General features: G+C 39.6%; 1 protein-coding gene across 2 annotated transcripts in view; it reads left to right on the forward strand.

Moving 5' to 3' along the window:
* The first annotated feature begins 627 nt into the window (after window positions 1–627).
* Window positions 628–20,755, forward strand: part of GRHL2 (grainyhead like transcription factor 2) — a 107,674-nt gene continuing 87,546 nt past the window's right edge. For both annotated transcript variants that reach the window (XM_081816319.1, XM_081816320.1), the window contains exons 1-4: window positions 628–1,124; window positions 5,457–5,850; window positions 16,407–16,462; window positions 19,773–19,929. In XM_081816319.1, coding sequence (XP_081672445.1) covers window positions 5,674–5,850; window positions 16,407–16,462; window positions 19,773–19,929 — 390 coding nt within the window. In that variant the 5' untranslated portion in view covers window positions 628–1,124; window positions 5,457–5,673. The remainder of the gene's footprint in view (window positions 1,125–5,456; window positions 5,851–16,406; window positions 16,463–19,772; window positions 19,930–20,755) is intronic.

Here is a 20,755-nt window from a genome sequence, read left to right on the forward strand (position 1 = left end):
GAGTTTCAAACCCAGACAATCAGGTCTAGGTCTTGACTGGTAGCTACCCTGCTATGCTGCCTCCCTCTTCCAGCTGACTGGGTTTGCATATGTATCCAGGTGAGTGGAAACTATAAGAATTTCTAGAAGAATCTAGAAGAGGGATGTTTCTCATAAAGGCTCTTTTATATCAACATAATGAAGGCTGCATTTGGGTGCAAAGGAGTTTGGCTAGCATGAAGGTGTGGAGATGTAGCAAAAAAACACAAAAATAAAAACAAACAAAACATCCAGCCAACCAGCCAACCACACAAACAAATCTAAACCTACTATTCATGTGTTTGAAACTGTAGCAGAGATAAGCGAATGATCCGTGCTGCAGTAGGACGATTGGATGGTGGTCAGAAATGCAGCTGGTAGGGGTGTCTCTTTTCTCTAGTAGCACTTTTTCACTCATCTTTCAGGTAATGTGTTGGCATTGTGGTTGCAAAGACAATAATAAAAGTGCATTAGAAGAAAAATTGTGGAAGCAAGGCTAGAAGCTACGGAGGGGTGGTGGTTAAAGGATGGTCCAGGTATTAGATGCTCCTGTCCTGCTGCACAGTGCAGCCCCATGCCCAGTTTGCTTCCCTCTCTGTCAGCACCTGAAGTCCCTCATCAGAGTGGAGGGTCTGTCCCTGTTCTTTGAGAGGATGCTTCTTATAAATCCAAGATGATCTCTCTCTGTTCCGGGGTCCAGTTTCACCCTCCACTCATGGTGCTCCTTTCCAACCTCATTCACTCGCATGGTGGGGTGGGCTTGGGGGTGGTCAGGTCCAGGCAGAGTTGCCTGTCAGCAGGTGCACAGCAGAACCATAATCATTATGGCCTTCTGTTTATCATCACCCCTTTGTGTCTGATCCACTGTCATTGCCAGTCATGCTACTCACCTTTAACCATCACCTGCCTATCGCAAATCTGCCACCTTTTCCCAGAGAACATTCCATTTCAGTTGCTTTGCTTATGCTGGTCTCTAGCTCTGCACTTAGTCACAGTTGCATCTGTGTAAGTTTGACTGATGGTTGGTGATATTTCTAGGTTCCTCGAGACAAGAGGCTGCTATCTGTAAGCAAAGCAAGTGACAGCCAAGAAGAGCAGGATAAAAGGTATGGTGTTATGTAAAGGAATATGCCTGGCTCCCCAAATAACTCTTTCTATGTTTTTGAAAACAACAGTATTAAACTAGTTTTTGTTCTTGAGAGGAAATGGGATCAAGAAGTTTAGCTTCTTCTGTCTGTCTTTTAGAGTCTGGACCAAAACTGGATCTCTCCGTAGGGAGAGCAAATTGCATATTTTGGTTATGCACCCAAGGGGTCATCAGCAGGCTCTTGATACACCCTCTTTCAAGAAGGCTGAAAAATCCTTGGTTAGAGGTGAAATGCTGGCAAGATAGCCTATTTAGGGCTGAACTTTTCTGATCAGTCCCATGGCTGGATAATTGTAATCAAGCCCTTGAGGGAGTGAGCCATGGAGAGATTGCTTTTGATGAGGGGCAGAGGAAGGAGGCTGGACTGTTTCTCACCCCGGAGGCAGCTGGAGGAGAGCCCTGAGTAACAGCAGACACCATGAGCGTGCAGGGGCAAGAAAGATGTTAGGAGATCTTTTTGTGACACCCCTTTCCTGCAATCCTGAATCAAGAACCAATTGAAAAACAAGACACAGACAGATTAAAATTAAAAAGGAAAAAAAAAAATCAGTTTTATTTCTGATTAAGCCAACAGAGAACGAGATTTTTGAATCCACAGTTTGCAACATGTCCATCCTGGTTTAGATATGTCTACTCACCCAATCTCAGGCAGGACTCCAGTCCTCCCTGAAGGGACAGGCCACTGTGGTATGGCAGCGGTGACTAGAGTCCTTTCTCTTTGGCCAGGATGATCCAGACCTAAGGAGGGCACCAGAAGGGACTGAACCACCTTACTTAGCTACTTGTCCCAAACCCATCAATCAAATCTGTCTCCTTCCTGCAGAGGAATGGAGAGAAGCCACAGTGTTTTCCTATTGGTGATTCTTTCATATGGAAATATGAAGCCAGGAGAAATGAAATACCCTGCTAGCACGTACATCAGACTCTTAACCTGGCCTTGAGAGGAACTACTTACGACATTATGATCTTGTTATATGACTAGCAGCGAGCCACCCCACCAGCCAGCAGCCCTGGGCTGTGCATCACCTCCAGAGTATACCCTCAGTGAAGATTAAGCCTGTCTGCATCTGATTTGCAGTTTCAAAGGGATCTTGTGATGCTCCACACTGTCTTGGGGCCCTGGGGCCCTAGTTGGTAGCAGTGATGACAGGGAGAAAGAGCCTGGCACTCTTCAGGTCCTGTGACTTCACCTCCATTTTAGCCAGCATTTATTAAGCTAAGCATGTGCTGTCTGCTAAGTCGTATACTAGTAATCATAGAAGGGTCAGGGGAAAACATGTTTAAGATATGTGCTCTGCTGTCTGCATCATAATGGACAAGAGAGACCATTTTTTTGTTAACACATCTTTTAGAACAACATGAAAGAGTGATAGCCCCTCATCATATTTCAGTGGTTATTTTTGTGATTTCAGTGGAACACCTTCAAAAATACTGGCAGTGAGATATAGACAAAACCACCTTGTATAGACTAATTTTGACTTAGTAGACTTCTGGTTGAATGTAATTTGGAAGGATATCATTTGATCTGCAGTATATTCATGAATTAAGGTGCCATGTGCTAGCATACTATCATTACAACTGTCTGTTTATAGCAGTTGGTACTTGGAAAAATAACTGAAAATCTCAATGGCGTGATTGAGATTTTTTTTTAAAAGTATTCAGTTCAATTTTAAATTCTATTGCAGGTGAGTCAGTAGCTCTCAGTAATTCTTACTTTGTTCTGATCATCCATTTTTTGGATGTCTTTCTGAAGTTCTCTAGCTTCTAAAACTACTGCAGGCGGGTACATATTATAGAATGATGTTGCATCTAATATTCCCTCATCATAAGATAATGATGAATGGACTAGGTTTATACAACTCCGTAGTTCACTTATGTTTGTTTATAAGAGTGCCCCAAATATTTTTACTTGTGTTTCTTGTTTAGAATTCATGTGTTTTGCATGAATGAAAGAATTAATAAATTTGGCCTGAAATGGACTCTAACTGTAGAGGAGTTGGTTAACTTTGAGTATTTTGGCAAAGGCAGTAAGTCTTTGTGCCACGTCCAGAGGAGTGGAAACTGGACACTTGCTTTGGTAGCTAATCAATGTAGACCAGCCCCTCTTATATCCAACCTACAAGACATTATCTGCAAATATTAATAGTTAATCCTCCACAAAAGTCTGGGGTAAAATTAGTTTGGGAAATTCTGGGTTATAATTAAGCAGGTGAAGGAATGCCTGGGGGCCTTTACTGTGTTCATGATGTTTATGGCTCACACAGGCTAGTTTTGTTATGGCAATTTTTAAAAAAATACTGATTTTATCACGGACTCCTTTCTTTGAGGAACATCTATTAACATTCCATGCAATGCTCTAAACAGTGGAGTTTAGGAAATGCTGACATAAATGGGTGGTCTGGGTTTGGCATCATCTAGCTAACTGGACTCAGATTAAACGTAACTTCTAAATTTTCGCTGTATCTTATATACAGAGTCACTGTATTGCTATGACCGTGAAAGCAGGTTATTACTTAAAGCAGAATATTTGTAGACTTGCAGTTTTATTCTTTAAAGGATTACTTTCTAGAATGATTTCTACAAATTTGTGACAGACTCCAAGAAGTTTAGGTATTTTTCTGTTGGCTTTATTCATGTGAAACCATTCTTTCCTCAAGCTTCATTCACTTTGAGGTTTTGTCTGAGAAATCAAAGCTAAACTTACATAGTCCTGCTTGAGTTAGGCATGCTTAGAGGAGCTAGGAGAGCTTTATTCTGGGAAGAACCAATTTTATTCAAATATTTCTCTTTCTATGAGAGATGCCAGTTAGCCCCAGAAAGATCATGCTAGTTTAAGAGGGAAAAAAAACAGAATGAAACCCAAAACAACAGATACTGGGGACAGGGCTCCATGCAAAATATGTATTTCTTTTTGTCCATATCATTCAGAATAATCCATATATAAGTGAGAGGTGACCCCAAATTTAACTGACCACAGGGGCGTTGCTAGTAAAATCATGGTGCTATTAACCATACTCTTCCATTGTCTAATTTTTCTTTGCTTCTGCTCTCTCCCAGAATTCTGTAGTAGAAATAGAAAGCATTTTATCCCAGCCTGGCGAGAATTAATTTTCCAAACCCTCTCCTTTCTCTTTGTACCAGCCAGGAGGTCTGAGATCTGAGAGATCTTGTTTTACATAAGTCCAGTTACACCACTCCCTCAAGCCCCAAAAGTAATTCAGTGCTAAGGATATCAATGAGCTCATGTTGTTTCTCAATTCAGTGAAAACATTTTAATGATAAATTCTCATTGCCTTTTTTTTCTTGCAAGGAGTTTTGCCCACAGAACAGTGTAAAATATTCTTCCCACTGCCCCCCTTCAAATTATTGTCTCGCCCTATATGTCTCGCCCCCATCTTTTTCAAAAAGCTCTTTTGTAACTTTTTCCTTTGAAAGTTTTCAAACACATCCAGGAGTAAAGAGGACAGTATAATGAACCCCCAAATACCTGTCCAATTCTCCTGGTTCAGCAATGGTAACTTTTTGTTACACCTGCTTAATCTCTACCTTTTCTCTCTTTCCCTTCTTTTTTTTTTTTATTGCAGTGATCTTTAAAATAAGTTCCTGACATCATGTCATTTCATCTCTAACTACTTCTCATTTGTATCTCTAAATAAAAAGGATGTTTTATTATATAATCTCAAAATCATTATCACACCTACCTAAATGAACAATACTTCCTTAATACCACCTAACTCCCAGTCCATATTCAATTGCCTCAAAAATCCTATTGTCTCATAAATGCCTCTTTGGTTTTTCAGATCAGGATCCACACAAGATCTACTCATTTGATTGTTATGTCTTTCAAATCTTTTAATCTAGAACAAGCGTCCCACCCTCCTTTCTTTTTTTCATGCCTCTAACTTAACTGAAGAAACCAGGTCAGTAAGATGTGCTACATTCTGTTTGTATGCTTGTTTCCTTTTGATGTTGTTTGAGTCATTCTTCCAGCCTTCTGTATTTCCTGAGAGCTGGGAGTTAGATATGAAGCCTTGCTAAATTTAGGGTCAACTTTTTTTTTCCTAATTGTACTTTATAGGCAGGCTGATTGCATGGTACTGGGAAACACATGTCCTACTTCTAGTGATGCAGAGATCCACTGCATTCCCTTGTAAATTTCACCATCAACTTTTCCCCTAATGGCATTAACATCCACTGATATTGCTTGCATCAGTTATTTTATTAGGATTTGAAAAATAATGATTTTTCTAATTCTGTTATGTTGTGTCGGGGGGTGGGTTTCAACATGCAGAAACTGTCTTGGCACCAGTGAAGCCCAGAGTAATTTGAGTGGAGGAGAAAACCGAGTGCAGGTCCTAAAGACTGTTCCAGTGAACCTTTCCCTAAATCAAGACCACCTGGAGAATTCGAAACGGGAACAGTACAGCACAAACATCTCTGAGAGCCCAGCCATCATCCCCGTATCAGGAATCACAGTGGTGAAAGCTGAAGATTTTACACCCGTTTTCATGGCCCCACCCGTGCACTATCCCCGGGGAGACGGTGAGGAGCAACGTGTGGTTATCTTTGAACAGACTCAATATGGCATGCCCTCCATGGCCAGCCACAGCACCTACCTCAAGGATGACCAGCGCAGCACCCCAGACAGCACTTACAGCGAGAGCTTCAAGGATGGAACCACAGAGGTGAGTCCCTGGCCCCGTCATCTGCAGCCAGGACCTAAACCCAGAAACCCCAGCTAATTTTGTTTCTGTTTGCTTTTTAAGGCGGACAAATTAATTAATCTGTGAGCTTGGGGTTTAAAAAATGTGTCGGTATCTTTATAAAAAGGTTTTAATAAATCTTTGGTCTATGTGTATTGAGGAATATTTCTATTTTTCTTGACTCCTGGGCGCCTGGATGACTTAGTTAAATGTCCAACTTGTGATTTCAGCTCAGGTCATGATCTCAGGGTTGTTAGATTGAACCCTGTGTCGGGCTCCACGCTGGATGTGGAACCTGCGAAAGATTCTCTCCTCCCTCTGCCCCTTCTCCCCACCCTGCTTGCATGCTCTCTCTCTCTCAAAAAATAAAATAAAATAAATAAAATTAAATTTTTTCTTGATCCTTAAATGACATTTCTTTGTTTTAGTTTTAGTCTTAAAATTAAATATTTATGAGGAATGAGGAGATGTTTGTGTGGAAACTTCCTACTTTGTGAAGTTTTCACTTTGACCTCTTCTAGTTTATTACCTTTCAAGTGGTAGCTAAAGATGTTGACTGTGCATTTTTTGAAACAATGTAACTCTTTAAGACCTAGTCTGAATACTCAAGCAAGAATTTGTATTATCAATAATCAACTGTTGTATGTATGTACATTTTATACTTTACAGATAGAGATCATGTATTCTTTTCATGTGCCTGTAGAACTTACACAAACAAGGTTCTCGGATTGCTTGTTTTATTTTTTAATTTTTAAATTTTTTAAAAGATTTATTTATTTACTTTAAAGAGGGAGGAGAGGGACATAGGGAGAGAGAGAATCTCAAGCAGATTCCACACTCGCTCAATCACATGACCCTGAGATCATGACCTCAGCTGAAACCAAGACACTTAACCAACTGAGCCACCCAGGCACCCCTTGCTTGTTTGTTTTAAGTTCACAAGTTTTAAGTGAAGTTTGAGTATTTCGGTAATTGTATACAACATCAGAATCAATAGAAATTTCCCTCACCCTAAAAGTTTTCTTGAGCCCCCTAGCTTTGAAACCTCCTCTTTCTTGCTCTGGGTAAGCACCAATCTGCCTTCTGTCTATAGTTTCACTTTTTCGAGATTCTGTTTTGTTGCTTGTATTAAAAGATTGTTTTGTTGACTTGCTAAATAGTATTTCATGGTAAGCATATATCACAGTTTGTTGATCTGTTCACCAGTTAATGGACAGATTTGGCTGTTGCGGTCTTTTGAATAATGCTGCTGTGAACGTTCACGTGGATGCTTTCACGTGGACATGTGCTTTCGTTTCCTGGGTAAATACCTACGATTGGAATTGTAGGGTCATATGGTAAATGTGTGTGTAACTTTGTAAGATACTGCCGTACAGTGTTTCAAGTGGCCATGCCATTTTCCTTCCCACCAGCAGTGTGTGAGGGTTTCAGTTTTCCTCATCCTTGCCCAAACTTGGGGCTGTCAATCTCTTTAACAGGAGCTATTTTAGTAGATATGTGATGGTGTCTCGTGGTTTGAATTTGCTTTTCTCCAATGTGTAGTGATGTTGAACATCATTTCATGTGTCATAATTGGCCATTCTTATAACTTCTTTTGTGAAATGTCTGTTGAAATATTTTGCCCAATTTTTAAATTGGGTTATCTGTCTCCTTTAGTTAAGTTGTTAAGAGTTCCTTAAATAATGTGAGGTCAGTTACATGTTTCACAGTCTTTTGTTTTTTTAACTATGTCTTTCAAAGAGCATCCGTATTTAATCTTGATGAAGTACACTTAATCAAGTTTTTCTTTTATAGTTGATGCTTTTGATGTACTGTTTAAGAAATCTTGGTCCAGCCCAGTGTCACAAAGATTTTTCTCTAGCTTTTTTTCCCTAGGCTTTTAATAGTTTTACCTCTTACATATAGGTTTATGATCTGTCTTGAGCTAACTTTTGTAATGGCATAAGGGAAGGGTTGAGGTCCATTTTTTTTTTTTTTTTTTGTCATATCTATATCCAGTTGTTCCAGCACCACTTGTTAGAAAGACAGTCTTGTCTCCATTTAGTTGTCTTGGGATCTTTGTAGAACTGGTGTAATTGTGGATTAGTTCTTCAATTTTTGACCCAGAATATTTAATGCATTTTTTTTTTAATTGGTTCAGGTCAGCCTCTTTGACATTTAGGAGCAGTGCTTCTATGTTTGAGATGATGGTCATGGGCTTCCCATTTTTCAGTCCACCCAGGACAATAAAAGACAATAGCAAAAGGCAAAACTCGTGGTTTCTAATTTCCTAAAGAGGAGTTAGTGTGGTGGCAGCGTGCCAAATACTTACACCCTGCTGCCCACTTATTTTGCCATTGGGACAGAACGCAGCTACCTGAGATTGAGATTGCATCCCAAATAACAGTATTTAAAAATAATAAACATTTGGGGACCTTACTTACTATAGGCTGGGCATGATTCCGAGTGAAATATACTCGTTTCATCCTCGCAGAAACCCTACGAGGTATGTACTGTTTCTGTCATCTCTATTTTCCAAATGAGGAAACTGAGGCACAGAGAGCCTACTGATGCCCATGGTCACACTGCAGTAAGTGGCAGAGATGGGACTCATCACAAGCTCTCCAGCCCGGGACCAATATCCTTCCCCGTTACCTCTACTCTCTCATAGAAGACTGTGCGGGGTCTTCTAATCCTCAGTAGTTCCGTTCCTAAACACAGTGAGTGACTCACCCAAACTTTTTTTTTTTTTTAAACTGAGTGTCCTTTATCAATGTCATTAGATGTTTCTTATCTTTCAGATGGGGAGAAGAAGAGCAAAGGGACTGGCTGTCTGCAATGTTGGGGGAGAGTTAGATAGACAAGCTGCTCTGGCAGCTCCCTCTCTCCTGGTGCCAGCCATTCCTGAGCTCCTGCTCTAGTTTCTGAAACAGGGAAAAAGCAGAGTGAGGCAAGACGAATTCCCTGCCCTTAAGAGGCTGCCTTATTTCTTGGGTACTGGTAGCTTTCTAATCAAACTTTTCATGTCCTTGTAATAAAAATGTTGTCTTAAACTTAGCTTCCTGGGCCATATTGCTTGAAATAGTTAATAGTTGGAGCGCTTCTGTAGGAAAAGCAAGTTACTCCACATGGGAATGTGAGACGCATGCTTTTTCACTAAAAGTTTGCCACTGATGTTTTTCTCACCAGGTGTGGAAATAGTCCATTAGTCACAGAAGAGCCCATGGATGTGGCCCAATGTCAACAGAACCATCATGCTGTTTGGGGGATGTGTTATCAGTTGTGTTTGTGTTGTAGATAAGGAGGCTTGTGAAAGGAAACTATTGTATTTTGGGTTTTATTTGGAAGTAGATGAGAAAGTAACTTACCAGAAACTCAATGTGAAGAGTGTTCTCACTAAATTTGGTTTAGCTGCCCTCCTAGCCTTGGAAATCACTGTTTACGTTGCATATTGTATTTAAATCTGACATAAATTAAATGGAATGATCTTTAGTCATGGCATTGCTAACCCGTATTAAGATTAGGTGAGCTCAGAGTAATTTCGCCAAGTAAATTTCACTAGGAAAATTTGTCTAAAATCTAGTACTTCTTTTAGGCAAACTATTAAAATGGCTAGGATTCTTGTTGAATTAGCAAATTTCGTTTTTTTATTTGAGAGAGAGCATCAATGCAGGGAGGGGCAGAGAGAGAAGGAAAGAGAGAGGGAGAGAAGCAGACTCCCTGCTGAGGGTAGAGACGCAGGGCCCAGTCCCACGACCTGAGACCATGACCTGAGCCAAAATCAAGAGTTGGACACCCAAATGACTGAGCCACCCAGGCATCCCAGCACATTTCATTTCTTATCAGAGACTGATTCTTCTGTATGTATGTATAGGTGGGTATCAGAGAAGGGAGCAGTTTGGCTCAACTCAGGCTGGGATTTTTTTTAAGACAGTGGTAGCATTAAAAAGTTCTTTAATGGATTGATTTTAGCTAATTGGATTTACATTTTATTGTCCATCCCCTTTGTAATAACATTTGGTAAATATTTACTTCTACTGGTGTTAGGAGGACAGAAGGAAGGATGCTTTGACTTTTGTCCTGTGGAAACTTACTATCTGTCTATATTTGTAAAGAGAAATAATGATAGTTTCCATTTATTTTGTAGTGTGTGCCAGCCACCGTGGCTTACATATTTTATTTCTAATCCTTACTACAATTCCAAAAAGGTGTTATGGTTTCCATTTTACTGATGAAAAGACAGAGGTTCAGAGAGGTTAAGAAACTTGCCAAAGGTCATACAGCTAATAAGCAAAAGAGTATAACTGATACATACAAATCAGGGAGGTATTAACACCTAGGATGTTTTTAGGAAACATGTAAAACTTAAGACATGGAAGGAAGAGTTTTTATAGAAAAATTATATAGTTGTAATAAGAATCAAAATGGAAGGAAGAGTTTTCTTATTCTGTACTAAAATTTGGTTAAGTTAACATTAGTCTACCTAGCTGTATGAATAAAGGAGCACCAAAATCTCAGTGATTTAATACACTGAAAGTTTATTTCTTTTTAATAATAATCCTGATACATGTCTGTAGACCTCTTTTCTTATTAATGACTCAGGAATCCAGATTCCCTCCATTTTGTGACATTACCATCTCTATATGTGGCTTCTGGGTCACCCCTGCTGGGGAAGTGCGATCCTAAGACTTCAGACTGACTTGTAAATACTTTGACCTGGAAGTGACCTGTATCACTCTTGCTCATATTTCATTGGCTAGAACTAGTCAGATGGTCTTAACTAACTGCAAGAGGGCTGAGAAATTTAGTCCTGTTGTGTACTCAGGAATAAGAAGAACTGTATATGGGCAAACACCAGATATTTCTACCATGTATTTCGTAATTCAACCCCTGGTATATTATTTGTCAAATTAACATAGTTTGCAGAGAATCCTGAAATGAAAGCAAAGAATGAGTATTTGTCATACTCAATAGGCATATGATTGATTTTATATTCATCTGTAGACTGATACTGGAAGTAATCCTGAATTTTAAGCCCTGTCCAGCATGATTTTTAACTGGGAGTTCATTTCCTCCCACATATTTAAATAATAAAACCTTAATAAGAAAGATATGGTGTATTACACACACACACACACACACACACACACACAAATGGAATAATAAGCAATCATAAAAAAGGATGCAATCTTGTCATTTGCAACAACATGGATGGACCTAGGGGGTATTATACTAAATGAAATAAATCAGTCAGAGAAAGACAAATACCATATGGTTTCCCTCATATGTGGAATCTAAAAAACAAAGCAAATAAATAAACAAAAAGCAGCATCAGACCTATAAATACAGAGAACAAACTATTGGTTGCCAGAAGGAAGAAAAGTTGGGGATAGGCAAAATGGTTGAAGGGGAGTGGGAGATAGAGGCTTCCAGTTATGGAATGAATAAGTCATGGGGATAAAAGGCACAGCGTAAGGAATATAGTCAATGTTACTGTAAAAGTGTTGTATGGTGACAGATGATAGCTACACTTGTGGTGAGCAGGGCATAACATATATAGAAGTTGACTCACTATGTTATACACCTAAAATTAATGTAACATTGTGTGTCAACTATCCTCAGATAAAAAAAAAATTAAAGAATAAAATCTTAAAAGTGTTGAATCAGGTACTAAATTGGAACATAGTGTCACTTGTGATTAATGCACTTGATTTTACTGTTTATTTTAAACATACAGTGCATACGGTACCATCAGACATCTATCATTTTATTATGGTACCATCAGACATCTATCATTTTATTACATCAATTTGTTTTTGCATCAAGCAAAATTTTGGAAAATCCTTAGCATATACATTTTATGCTTTAGGAAGCTTGAGATTTCTCTATGTGTAGTGAAATTTGATGAGATTGGATGACCCGTTATTCAGTCATAATAGTCATTTTCCCACCTCATGAATAAAATGGCTATGGAAACCCCACATCTATTAAAGCTGGTACTTTGCAGCACCATTTGATACTTTGATCACTCTTTCCTCTTAAAAATGCTCTTGGCTTCATGTCCACAGTTTCAGTTATCATGTATATCCTAAAGACTTTCAAATTTTTTTCTCCAGCCCAGTTCTTTCCTCTTTGCTCCAAACCTTTATATCCAACTGCATATGACCCTCCACCTATCCCAAATCTGATTTACAATCTTTCCTTGTGTTCTCCACCTTAGTGGGTAGCATCACCATCCTGGTTTCTTAAGAAACCAGGATATTTTCTTGATATTTTGCTCTCCCCTCATCATCCATTATCAATTCTATCAATATTACTTTCTAAATATCTCTCAAATCCATCCATTTGTCTCCATTCTGCTTTCACCATATTGGCCCAGTCTATCATTATCTCTGGCCTAAAACGCTGCCTGCTTTTGTACACTGTACCGGGGATAATGTTTTTGACATGCTTATCTGATTTTGTCACCCCCCCCCACTTAAATCCTATTGCTTTTAGGATTAAGGTCTAAATCTTTAACAGGTATACAATGCATTGCATATTCTGCTTCTCCTTTGCCTTTCCCACCTCATCTTGTACCTCTTTCCTCCTTGTGCTCCCTGCTGTGGGCTCCATCCAGTTCCGTGAACCTGATATACTTCCTCTTGCCTCAGGACCTTTGTGCATGCTGCTCCATGTTCTAGAACTGTGCTATATAATGCCATAGCCACTGGCCACATGTGGCAATTAGAATTAAATAAAATCAAGAGTTTAGTTTCTCAGTCCCACTAATTACAATTTTAAGTGCTCATTGTGACTGGTGGCTACCATATTGGACAATGAAGATACAGAACATGTCCATCTTCACACAAAACTCTATTGGACAACACTGTTCTAGCATATTCTTCGTCACCTCCCACACCCTTTGTCCTTTGTGACTTTCTCAGGGAAGCCCTCCCCGTCCTCCCTTCAGTTCCTAGTAGAGTCAGTTTTCTTTGTATCTAAGTATCCCAGCCAAAGACTACCATGAACACTTCTGTAATCAGGATTACATTTAGTTAGCCTGCTTCAGCAGGGGACCCTTAGGGACAACTCAGTAAGACAGAGTTCGGAGGAGCTCTTCATAGTGTTTGGGCTTATACTGGGTAGGTGTTAAGGAGGGATTCTGTGACAGCCAGCTTTGGACTGGATTTGAGAAGACATTGAGGCAGCCTGGAAACTGGGTAGCCATTGTTTAGGAGATGAGATGAGCACAGCAGGACTGAGGATGTCTTTGTCAAGAAAGCGCAGTCCCTCAGAAGGAAAACGCGTTATTCACTTTTGTGGCTGTGTTACTGTTTTCTGGGCTTCTGTTGGAAACATTCCTGTTGGCCTTGTCTGTGTGCCACAGTGGGACTGATTTTTACATTCTCAGTTGTGCTGTGCTCTCCTCTCCTAGGACTCTTTGCTTTTCTCCAGAGTGCTTGCACACAGTTTGTAATTTTTTTAATGAATGACTTTTTAAGTAACATGTTTCCTCTCCTAGACCAGAAGCTTCATGAGAACAGAGGCCTCTTCTCTTTTGGTTCACTTTGGTACCCATAGCACCTAGCATGCTGCCTGATACAAAGTAGAGGCTCACTCAGTCTTTACTGGAAGAGTGGATGAATGAATAAATGAATGATAAGACCTAAAAAAACTGGTGGCTGATCAAAGACGTGGAATCAGAAAATATCTGATTTTCTGACAACTGAAGAATCATTTGTCTTTTTACAGTAGATTCTTAGCAGATGTCTCTTTCCTCACACCCAAGAAAAACACTAGAATTCTAATATTCAAAATTTAAATAGAACATTCAACTATTGCCTGATATCTCAAGTCCTTTTAGAGTAGTCTTTAAAATATGTTATAATACCTTCTTTACTATCATTTTTCTCAGTCCAAATGAAGAAATGTATGGATGCATTATATCAAATTACAGTAAGGTAAAGTCATGTTGGCTTTTGGCATCCTACAAATTATATTAAAAGGTTTCCAAATAGTTGGTAACTGTAACTGGAAAGACCCAAACATTTTGACTGTGATTCTTAGTACTAAATCATGTAGGCCATATGACCCATCAATGTGATCAGGTCTCATAAAGGATTGTGATGTTTTCCAGGTGGAATAACTTTCTTTTTTTTAATTACACAGGTAATATAAAAGAATTAAGGATGAAATTTTAAGCTTGAAAAAAGCAATATCCACATTGGTAACATGTCTACTATTTTTATTTTTTCATAGTTCTTGTCCACATGCACTCATGTTATTAGAGTAAGATTATTTTAGTCAGCATACAGTTGACAGTCTCTTTGAATCTAAACAGTTGTGGTGTATCGCACCTTCTCACATCACCTGGGGGATTAGAACCATTGAATTGATAAGTCCACTATGTTGTAGTAGGCTAGCCTATCTTCAGGCTTCAGAGTTCTGTGGCATGGACGATAAAGTCACTGAGGGCCACGTTTACTGATACTGGTTCACCATGTGTTGCTCTGGTTACTGCATATTCCTTCAAAGAAGACCTTGGAAGTGCATCTGCTCGATCTCTTCCTTAAATGCCCTTTTCATCATGCTACCCTCCTACTCCAAAATGTCCTAATTCTTAACTATACTAAATGTAAATACCTTTTCATAGATCAGCCCTTTCCAATAGAACTTTCTGCAGTGATGGAAATTTTCCTTTATTCTCTCTAATATAGTAGCCACTAGCCACGCATGGCAACTTGGTACTTAAACCATAGCCGGTTGCCTAAGGAACTAAATGTTTAGCCTAGATTTTTAGGTCCTCTCTTCATAATCAAATCAGGCCTATGTCCTTGGTCCCATGTACGTACCACATTTGTACCTATCATTTTGTCTTGACTCGTGTTGGTCCTCTTTCCGCTGGATGACTTTTTCTCAATTCCTTCATTTAATCCAGCTTCTCTGTAGCTTCCAAGGGTTAGAACAATCTCCACAATTTCTGTGAAATGTTCCTGTAATCTTGCTGACCTTCTTCCCTGGCAACGGCCATTTTGTGCTTCTCCAGCTAGGACACCTGAATGAATGAATGAATGAATGATTCAAAATAGACTTTCACATCTAGTCATTTGCTGTATTTTACTTCCATTTGTTGTTGTTGTTGTTGCTTATGTGACTGTACTCATCTCCTCAACTAGTTTTTATATCTTTGAGGCCAGGACAGTGTTTTATATATTTTCTGTATTTCTCTTGGCACCAGTCAGTTGGTGGAGCCCCAGAAAATTCCCATTGAATGCTTTGTTGATTGATTGATTGCAAAAGAAACACAAATCTGTATCTTAGATTCTTTGTCACGATTATTGAACTGGTCAACAAAACTTATGAAATGTTCCTGGGATGCACTTTGAAGGTCAAACCATTTTCTTGGATCCGGGAATTTATAAAACTGCATAAAAAGAAGGTCATATATATGTACATATGAACTGTGAATTTTAGAGATGGTGATTAGGGATTGTGAAGAAAGTTTGAAAAATAGCAGTGAGTAACCCTTTCCTGAGAAAGAAACCTTTGAACTGCTAGTCAAAGAATAGAAGTTTATGTCTGAGAAATGAGAGGCAGGAGAATTGTTTCTTTGAAAGAGGTACTACAAAAAGGTCACGTGGGAGGACCAGGTGTGTGTGGTCAGTCAAGTGCTTTTTCATTCTGTTATATTCACTTTAGGATCAAGAGTTGGGGATTTTGTGTATCTGCTTTCGAAAGAGTTTTAAAATGTAGCAAAGTGCATCCTACTTGCACTAAATCACAAATGGAGATCTCTGGATCCAAGCTTCATCGCGTGTAATACTAGGACTCAGAGTTTCCCTCCAAAACTTACTCTTATAATATTGTGATAATGACGATCTTAGAGAAGGGCACAGAATATGGTCAAGTGATTACTATATAATAGAATTTAATACACACATATAGAGCCCACTATGTCCCAGGTACTGTACTTAGTACTTCATATCTATTAACACATTTATGCCTCTAATCTCTAATCACTGTAAATGAACATTTTACAGATGGAGAAAATATGGCCCTTGCCTCAGTTTATATAGGTAGCAGGTAAAAGAGTCAGAACTTGATGCTAGATAGTCTTGCTCCAGAAATTATGTCCCTAGCCACTCTAAATACTGCCCTGTGCTATGTATGCTATGTAGTCTCTCTGTAATCAGTGTTCCATTAACTCAGAATTTGTGACTTTTGGAATGAGCATTGGAGATAATAGGAAATGGAAGAGATGTTTTATATGTTTGAAGAAACAGGTTCCAATACCTGCAGACACTTCTGAAAGACCTGCAGACATGTGAATATGGACATGTGAATAATATGCAAAGCACAAATGCCTTTTCTGTTGAGTGTAATTCTCGGTGTGCAGCTGATCTGCAAGTTCTGTGTACAAATGGTAACTATGTTCATTGTAGTTGAAAACACAATACTAAAAAATGTATTATCTTCCTTTCTGAAGTGAGGATAAAACAGTTTGGGCACATTTGTTGCCTTTTTTTAATGATGACTTACCTATTCGTTTTAATTTTGATGACTTTTAACTTTTGCAGAAATTCCGGAGTGCTTCAGTTGGGGCTGAGGAGTACATGTATGACCAGACATCAAGGTAAGCTACCAGGAGATGCCCCTAGAAACTAATGAACTGATAACACTTTAAATGTACCCCCAAGTTATACTTTTGAACCTTTAAAAGAAAATTCTTTTCTCCATACCGTGACTTCTGAATTACTGTTTCCAATCTTGCCCTGTATTCTGAGGCCTATGCCCTTTTTCTGTCCTTCTGTTGGTTAGATATCCCTTCTTAGGTGGTTCTCTGAATCTCAGACACATGGACCTCCAACACAGCATGTGAAAAAATGGAATTCTTTGCCGTTCTTTTTCTTTTCTTTCCTTCCTTCTCCACTTCTTTCACATCTGTTCTGCTTTTATTTCCTGTTGTGGCTAATGATGTAACCATCCTTCCAGCTACCCACTCTGGAGGTATAAAGATCTGCCTGACTTTTTGCTACATTTTCATCACACTTCCCAAGTGCTGAATGTTCTGTTTTACCTGTCCTGTCCCTTGCAACTTACTCTTGTTCAGGTTCTGAACTGTTGTGATATAACTGATCTTCCTGCCAACACTTTGTTTTCCCTTCTATTCCACGGTACACATATTTAGCTACCAGCTAAATACACTCTGGTGCCTTCCATACAAGCAGTGCGAGAGGTATGGGAATAAGATAGAACCTCTCCTTAAAAGAGGCCCCATAGACTTTTGGAGGGGACAAGTGTAGTGATGGACAGTTGTAATACAATTTGCTAAGTGAAGAGTCAGTCCTGCTACAGAGGTACATAAACAGAAAGCTGAAAGGACCTACAGGTCTCTGTGTGTGTGTTGGGGTTGTGGGGTGGGGGGACAAAGCTTGCAGGAAGGGGCATTTGAGCCACATGCTGAAGGACTGTGAGCAGGAGTTTTCCAGGGAAAGAAGGAAGATTAAGAACTTCCAGGTAGGGGCGCCTGGGTTGGCTCAGTTGGTTAAGCGACTGCCTTCGGCTCAGGTCATGATCCTGGAGTCCTTGGATGGAGTCCTGCATCAGGCTCCCTGCTCGGCAGGGAGTCTGCTTCTCCCTCTGACCCTCCCCCCTCTCATGTGCTCTCTCATTCTCTCTCTGTCAAATAAATAAATAAAATCTTAAAAAAAAAAAAAAAAAACTTCCAGGTAGAGGGGGTAGACGTTCAAAGACCTTGGTCATGATCATGCCCATAGACAGGAGAGAATGGCAAGAAATGAATTGATCTCTCCCATTTCACAAAACTTATCAGTTATGTCACCATTTCAGAAAGGATTAAACACAAATTACTCATGAAGGTAGTCAGGGCCCTCTACGTGCTGGTCCCTTTTTACTTTAAACCTTGTGTCTCACCGTATTTCTTGCTCCTTTGCTGTTACATGTGTGGCCCTCCTCTGTTCTCTCTTTCTACCTGAAGTCCTCCTGATCCTTCAGGATCTTGCTCCAAGCTCAGGCTCCCCAGTCATCCTCCCCCAGATCATCTGAGTCAGAATTTCAGTGTGTTGTGTTTGTGAGTGGGAGGGGTGAGGTGGGGAACATAGAGTTCCAAATCACCTTCTAAAATGTGGAAATACATATATAACTTGCATGCTATAAACCCAAATCACCATGTAATCAGCTATCAGGCTGGTGAAAAGAGCTTTGACCTACCAGTCATTTGACCTGCCTTCTCGTTCTGCTGCTGTCATTGTCCACTGGAGTGAGCAAGTTTCTCAGCCTTCCTCACCTGTGAAATGAGGAAGGTGGTTTTATTTCCTGTGTTATGGATAGGTTTGGGGAGCATGAACTCCCCTAAATGATATTCAAAACCATTTCTGTTCATATGTGCTTTTTTCTGGGGAGAGGGTTCACAGCTTTTCATGGTTTTTTTTTGTTTTTTTTTTTTTTTTTTACGCAGCCTGTGCCCTAGACAAGTTGCAAGCTGCTGATCTAGGTGATTCCTAATATCCTGTCCAGGTCTCAAATTTTATGATTCAGTGGCTGTATTGAAATTGCTTTTTCCAGGCAAAATGACAGTGAAATTGGTTCTGTCTTGAATGATTTATTTCCCACCCTGTTCTAAGATACATATTCTGGAATTTGCTTAGTTTATCAGCCTACGTGTACGGTTTTTATCATGAAAAGAGGAATATTATTGTGCCTTTCCAGTTTCTTTCTCCTTATGAAAGTTACAAAAAATTAAACGTTGCAGAAATACTTAACATAGAAAATAAGAGTCTCCCATAATCTTCTAAGTAGACCATCTTAAGAGGTGAACTTTGAGGCATTTTTACACCCAGTCTTTCAAAGACTATGAAATTAGAGAGCTAAGAAAATAGGCCCAGTGAAGAGCTTCTGATGATTAAAAAAGTGCACAAAGCGTTGGTTATTGGATTATCACTATGAGCCATCCTGCAGTGTAGCAGAAATAAATATTTCTGAATGTATTAAACAAGAAAGATTGTGGTTCATACCTGTGGTTTATTTTAAATAATTGATACATTCTTCAGCATTGGGAAAATCAGTGTTTTTATTTTGTAAATTAAGTAATATTTTAAAAATATTAGGGAAATTGTAGAGCAGAGATTTACAAACTTTATCTGCAATGGGTTAGATAGTGAATATTTTAGATTTGGCACACTATACATCACAACTACTAAACCCTCCTGTTGTAGTGTGAAAGTAACAGTAGACAAGTCCTAAATGAACGAGCATAGCTGTGTTCCAATAAAACTTTATTTACAATAATAGGCAGGGAGCTGGATTTGGCCAATGGATCAAACTTTGTTTGTAGATTCCTGATTTGGAGCAGTAGTGACCCTTTCATGAGTCTTAAAAACAGAAAACAAAAAAACAACAATCTCTATTATAGGAACTAGATTCTCAATAATGAATGTCTGAGTTTTAGATTTTCACATTCTGCAATGTTTTAAAGTGGGTTATAGCTATTTGCAACATCCTGGTGATACAAAAAGAGGGTTAAGTATAGGTATGAATTGAACAAAAGCTTTCACACATATGGCTTGCTGCTAGCTTGAAAGGGGCAAATTCTATCAATTCTTAAGCCTCAGGCATTACTGATTGCCATCCAAGACCTAACAGGTTCTCCTGGCACAGCCTTGCATAATTGGACAGGCACCTCATGGACTTTCTCCCCTTCTAAACCATCTGGTTTATGAGCCACTATTAGAAATGTTGTATACATTGTATTAGCAGTGACCTTTGGTCTGGTCGCATCTCTTTTGCCATATGCTGTGTTTTGTCTCTGAAGTAGACTAAATATTGGTTAATATTCATATAAAATGCTCCAAATGTGAAATTGATTAGGAAGGCAGAAATGTCCAAGCAAGTCAATCTGACCTCTGTTTGTTTTCTGTTCACAGTGGCACATTTCAGTACACCCTGGAAGCCACCAAATCTCTGCGTCAGAAGCAGGGGGAGGGCCCCATGACCTACCTCAACAAGGGACAGTTCTATGCCATAACGCTCAGCGAGACTGGGGACAACAAATGCTTCCGACACCCAATCAGCAAAGTCCGGGTATGAGCCTCATTTCTCAAATAAAGCGCAGAGGGATCACATGAAGGGAATTGCTACCTCGCAGTCTTGTGGAAGGGCGTGGAAAAAATTCCAAAATAAATAATTCTAGAACAAATGTCAGAGAGTTGGAGCAGGAAAACTTACTGGCTTACAGTTTATCATTTTAATCAGTAACCAATAAATGCCAGGGAGGGGACATGGTTGGGACACGCTTTCTGACTGTATCCAAGGAATTTTCCCAGCTTCCTTCATTGCCTTTGTGCTACCTAGTTGTTGTTCTTGTTTTCAGTCAATTGATCTTAATTTTTCAAGCAAGTAGCTATAAGTCAGAGCTTATTTGTGGGCAGGGAAAGAGCTGCTGCTGTCTTCCATATGGGAGGATGTGATTTATTCTGTGTCCCTGGGTCCTTTGCAACTTGGTTAAAAAAGCCTTCTGCAACCCAGTGCTTGCTTACTCAGGAGTCAAGTGAGGCATGATATGATCCCTACCAGGACTGACTTGGTGGAATTTTCACCTTCGTGAGTGTTAGTTCTGTTTGTGGGAAATGGAACTGTGCTGGAAGCCTACCAGCTTCTGGCATTCTTGCTGCTGCCAACAAGGGAGGAAACTGGTAATCCTTCTCTACTGAAATGGAAAATCATAGCACAGCTCTCTGAAAAGAGGTTGAAGGGCTTTCCTGCCCTATTGTACAATGATTTATTTTACACGCTGTGTGCATGGTGCCCACCCCACCTTATTTTGTCCATAACTACCGCCTTCTAAGCTCTTCAGCACGTTGAGAAGAATGCGTGCTGTGCCTAGAGCATAGTGAGTTTACCCCCATCC

This window comes from Leptonychotes weddellii, chromosome 4, assembly GCF_054177405.1.
Source record: "Leptonychotes weddellii isolate Sample4059 chromosome 4, ASM5417740v2, whole genome shotgun sequence".
Taxonomy (NCBI): Eukaryota; Metazoa; Chordata; class Mammalia; order Carnivora; family Phocidae; genus Leptonychotes; species Leptonychotes weddellii.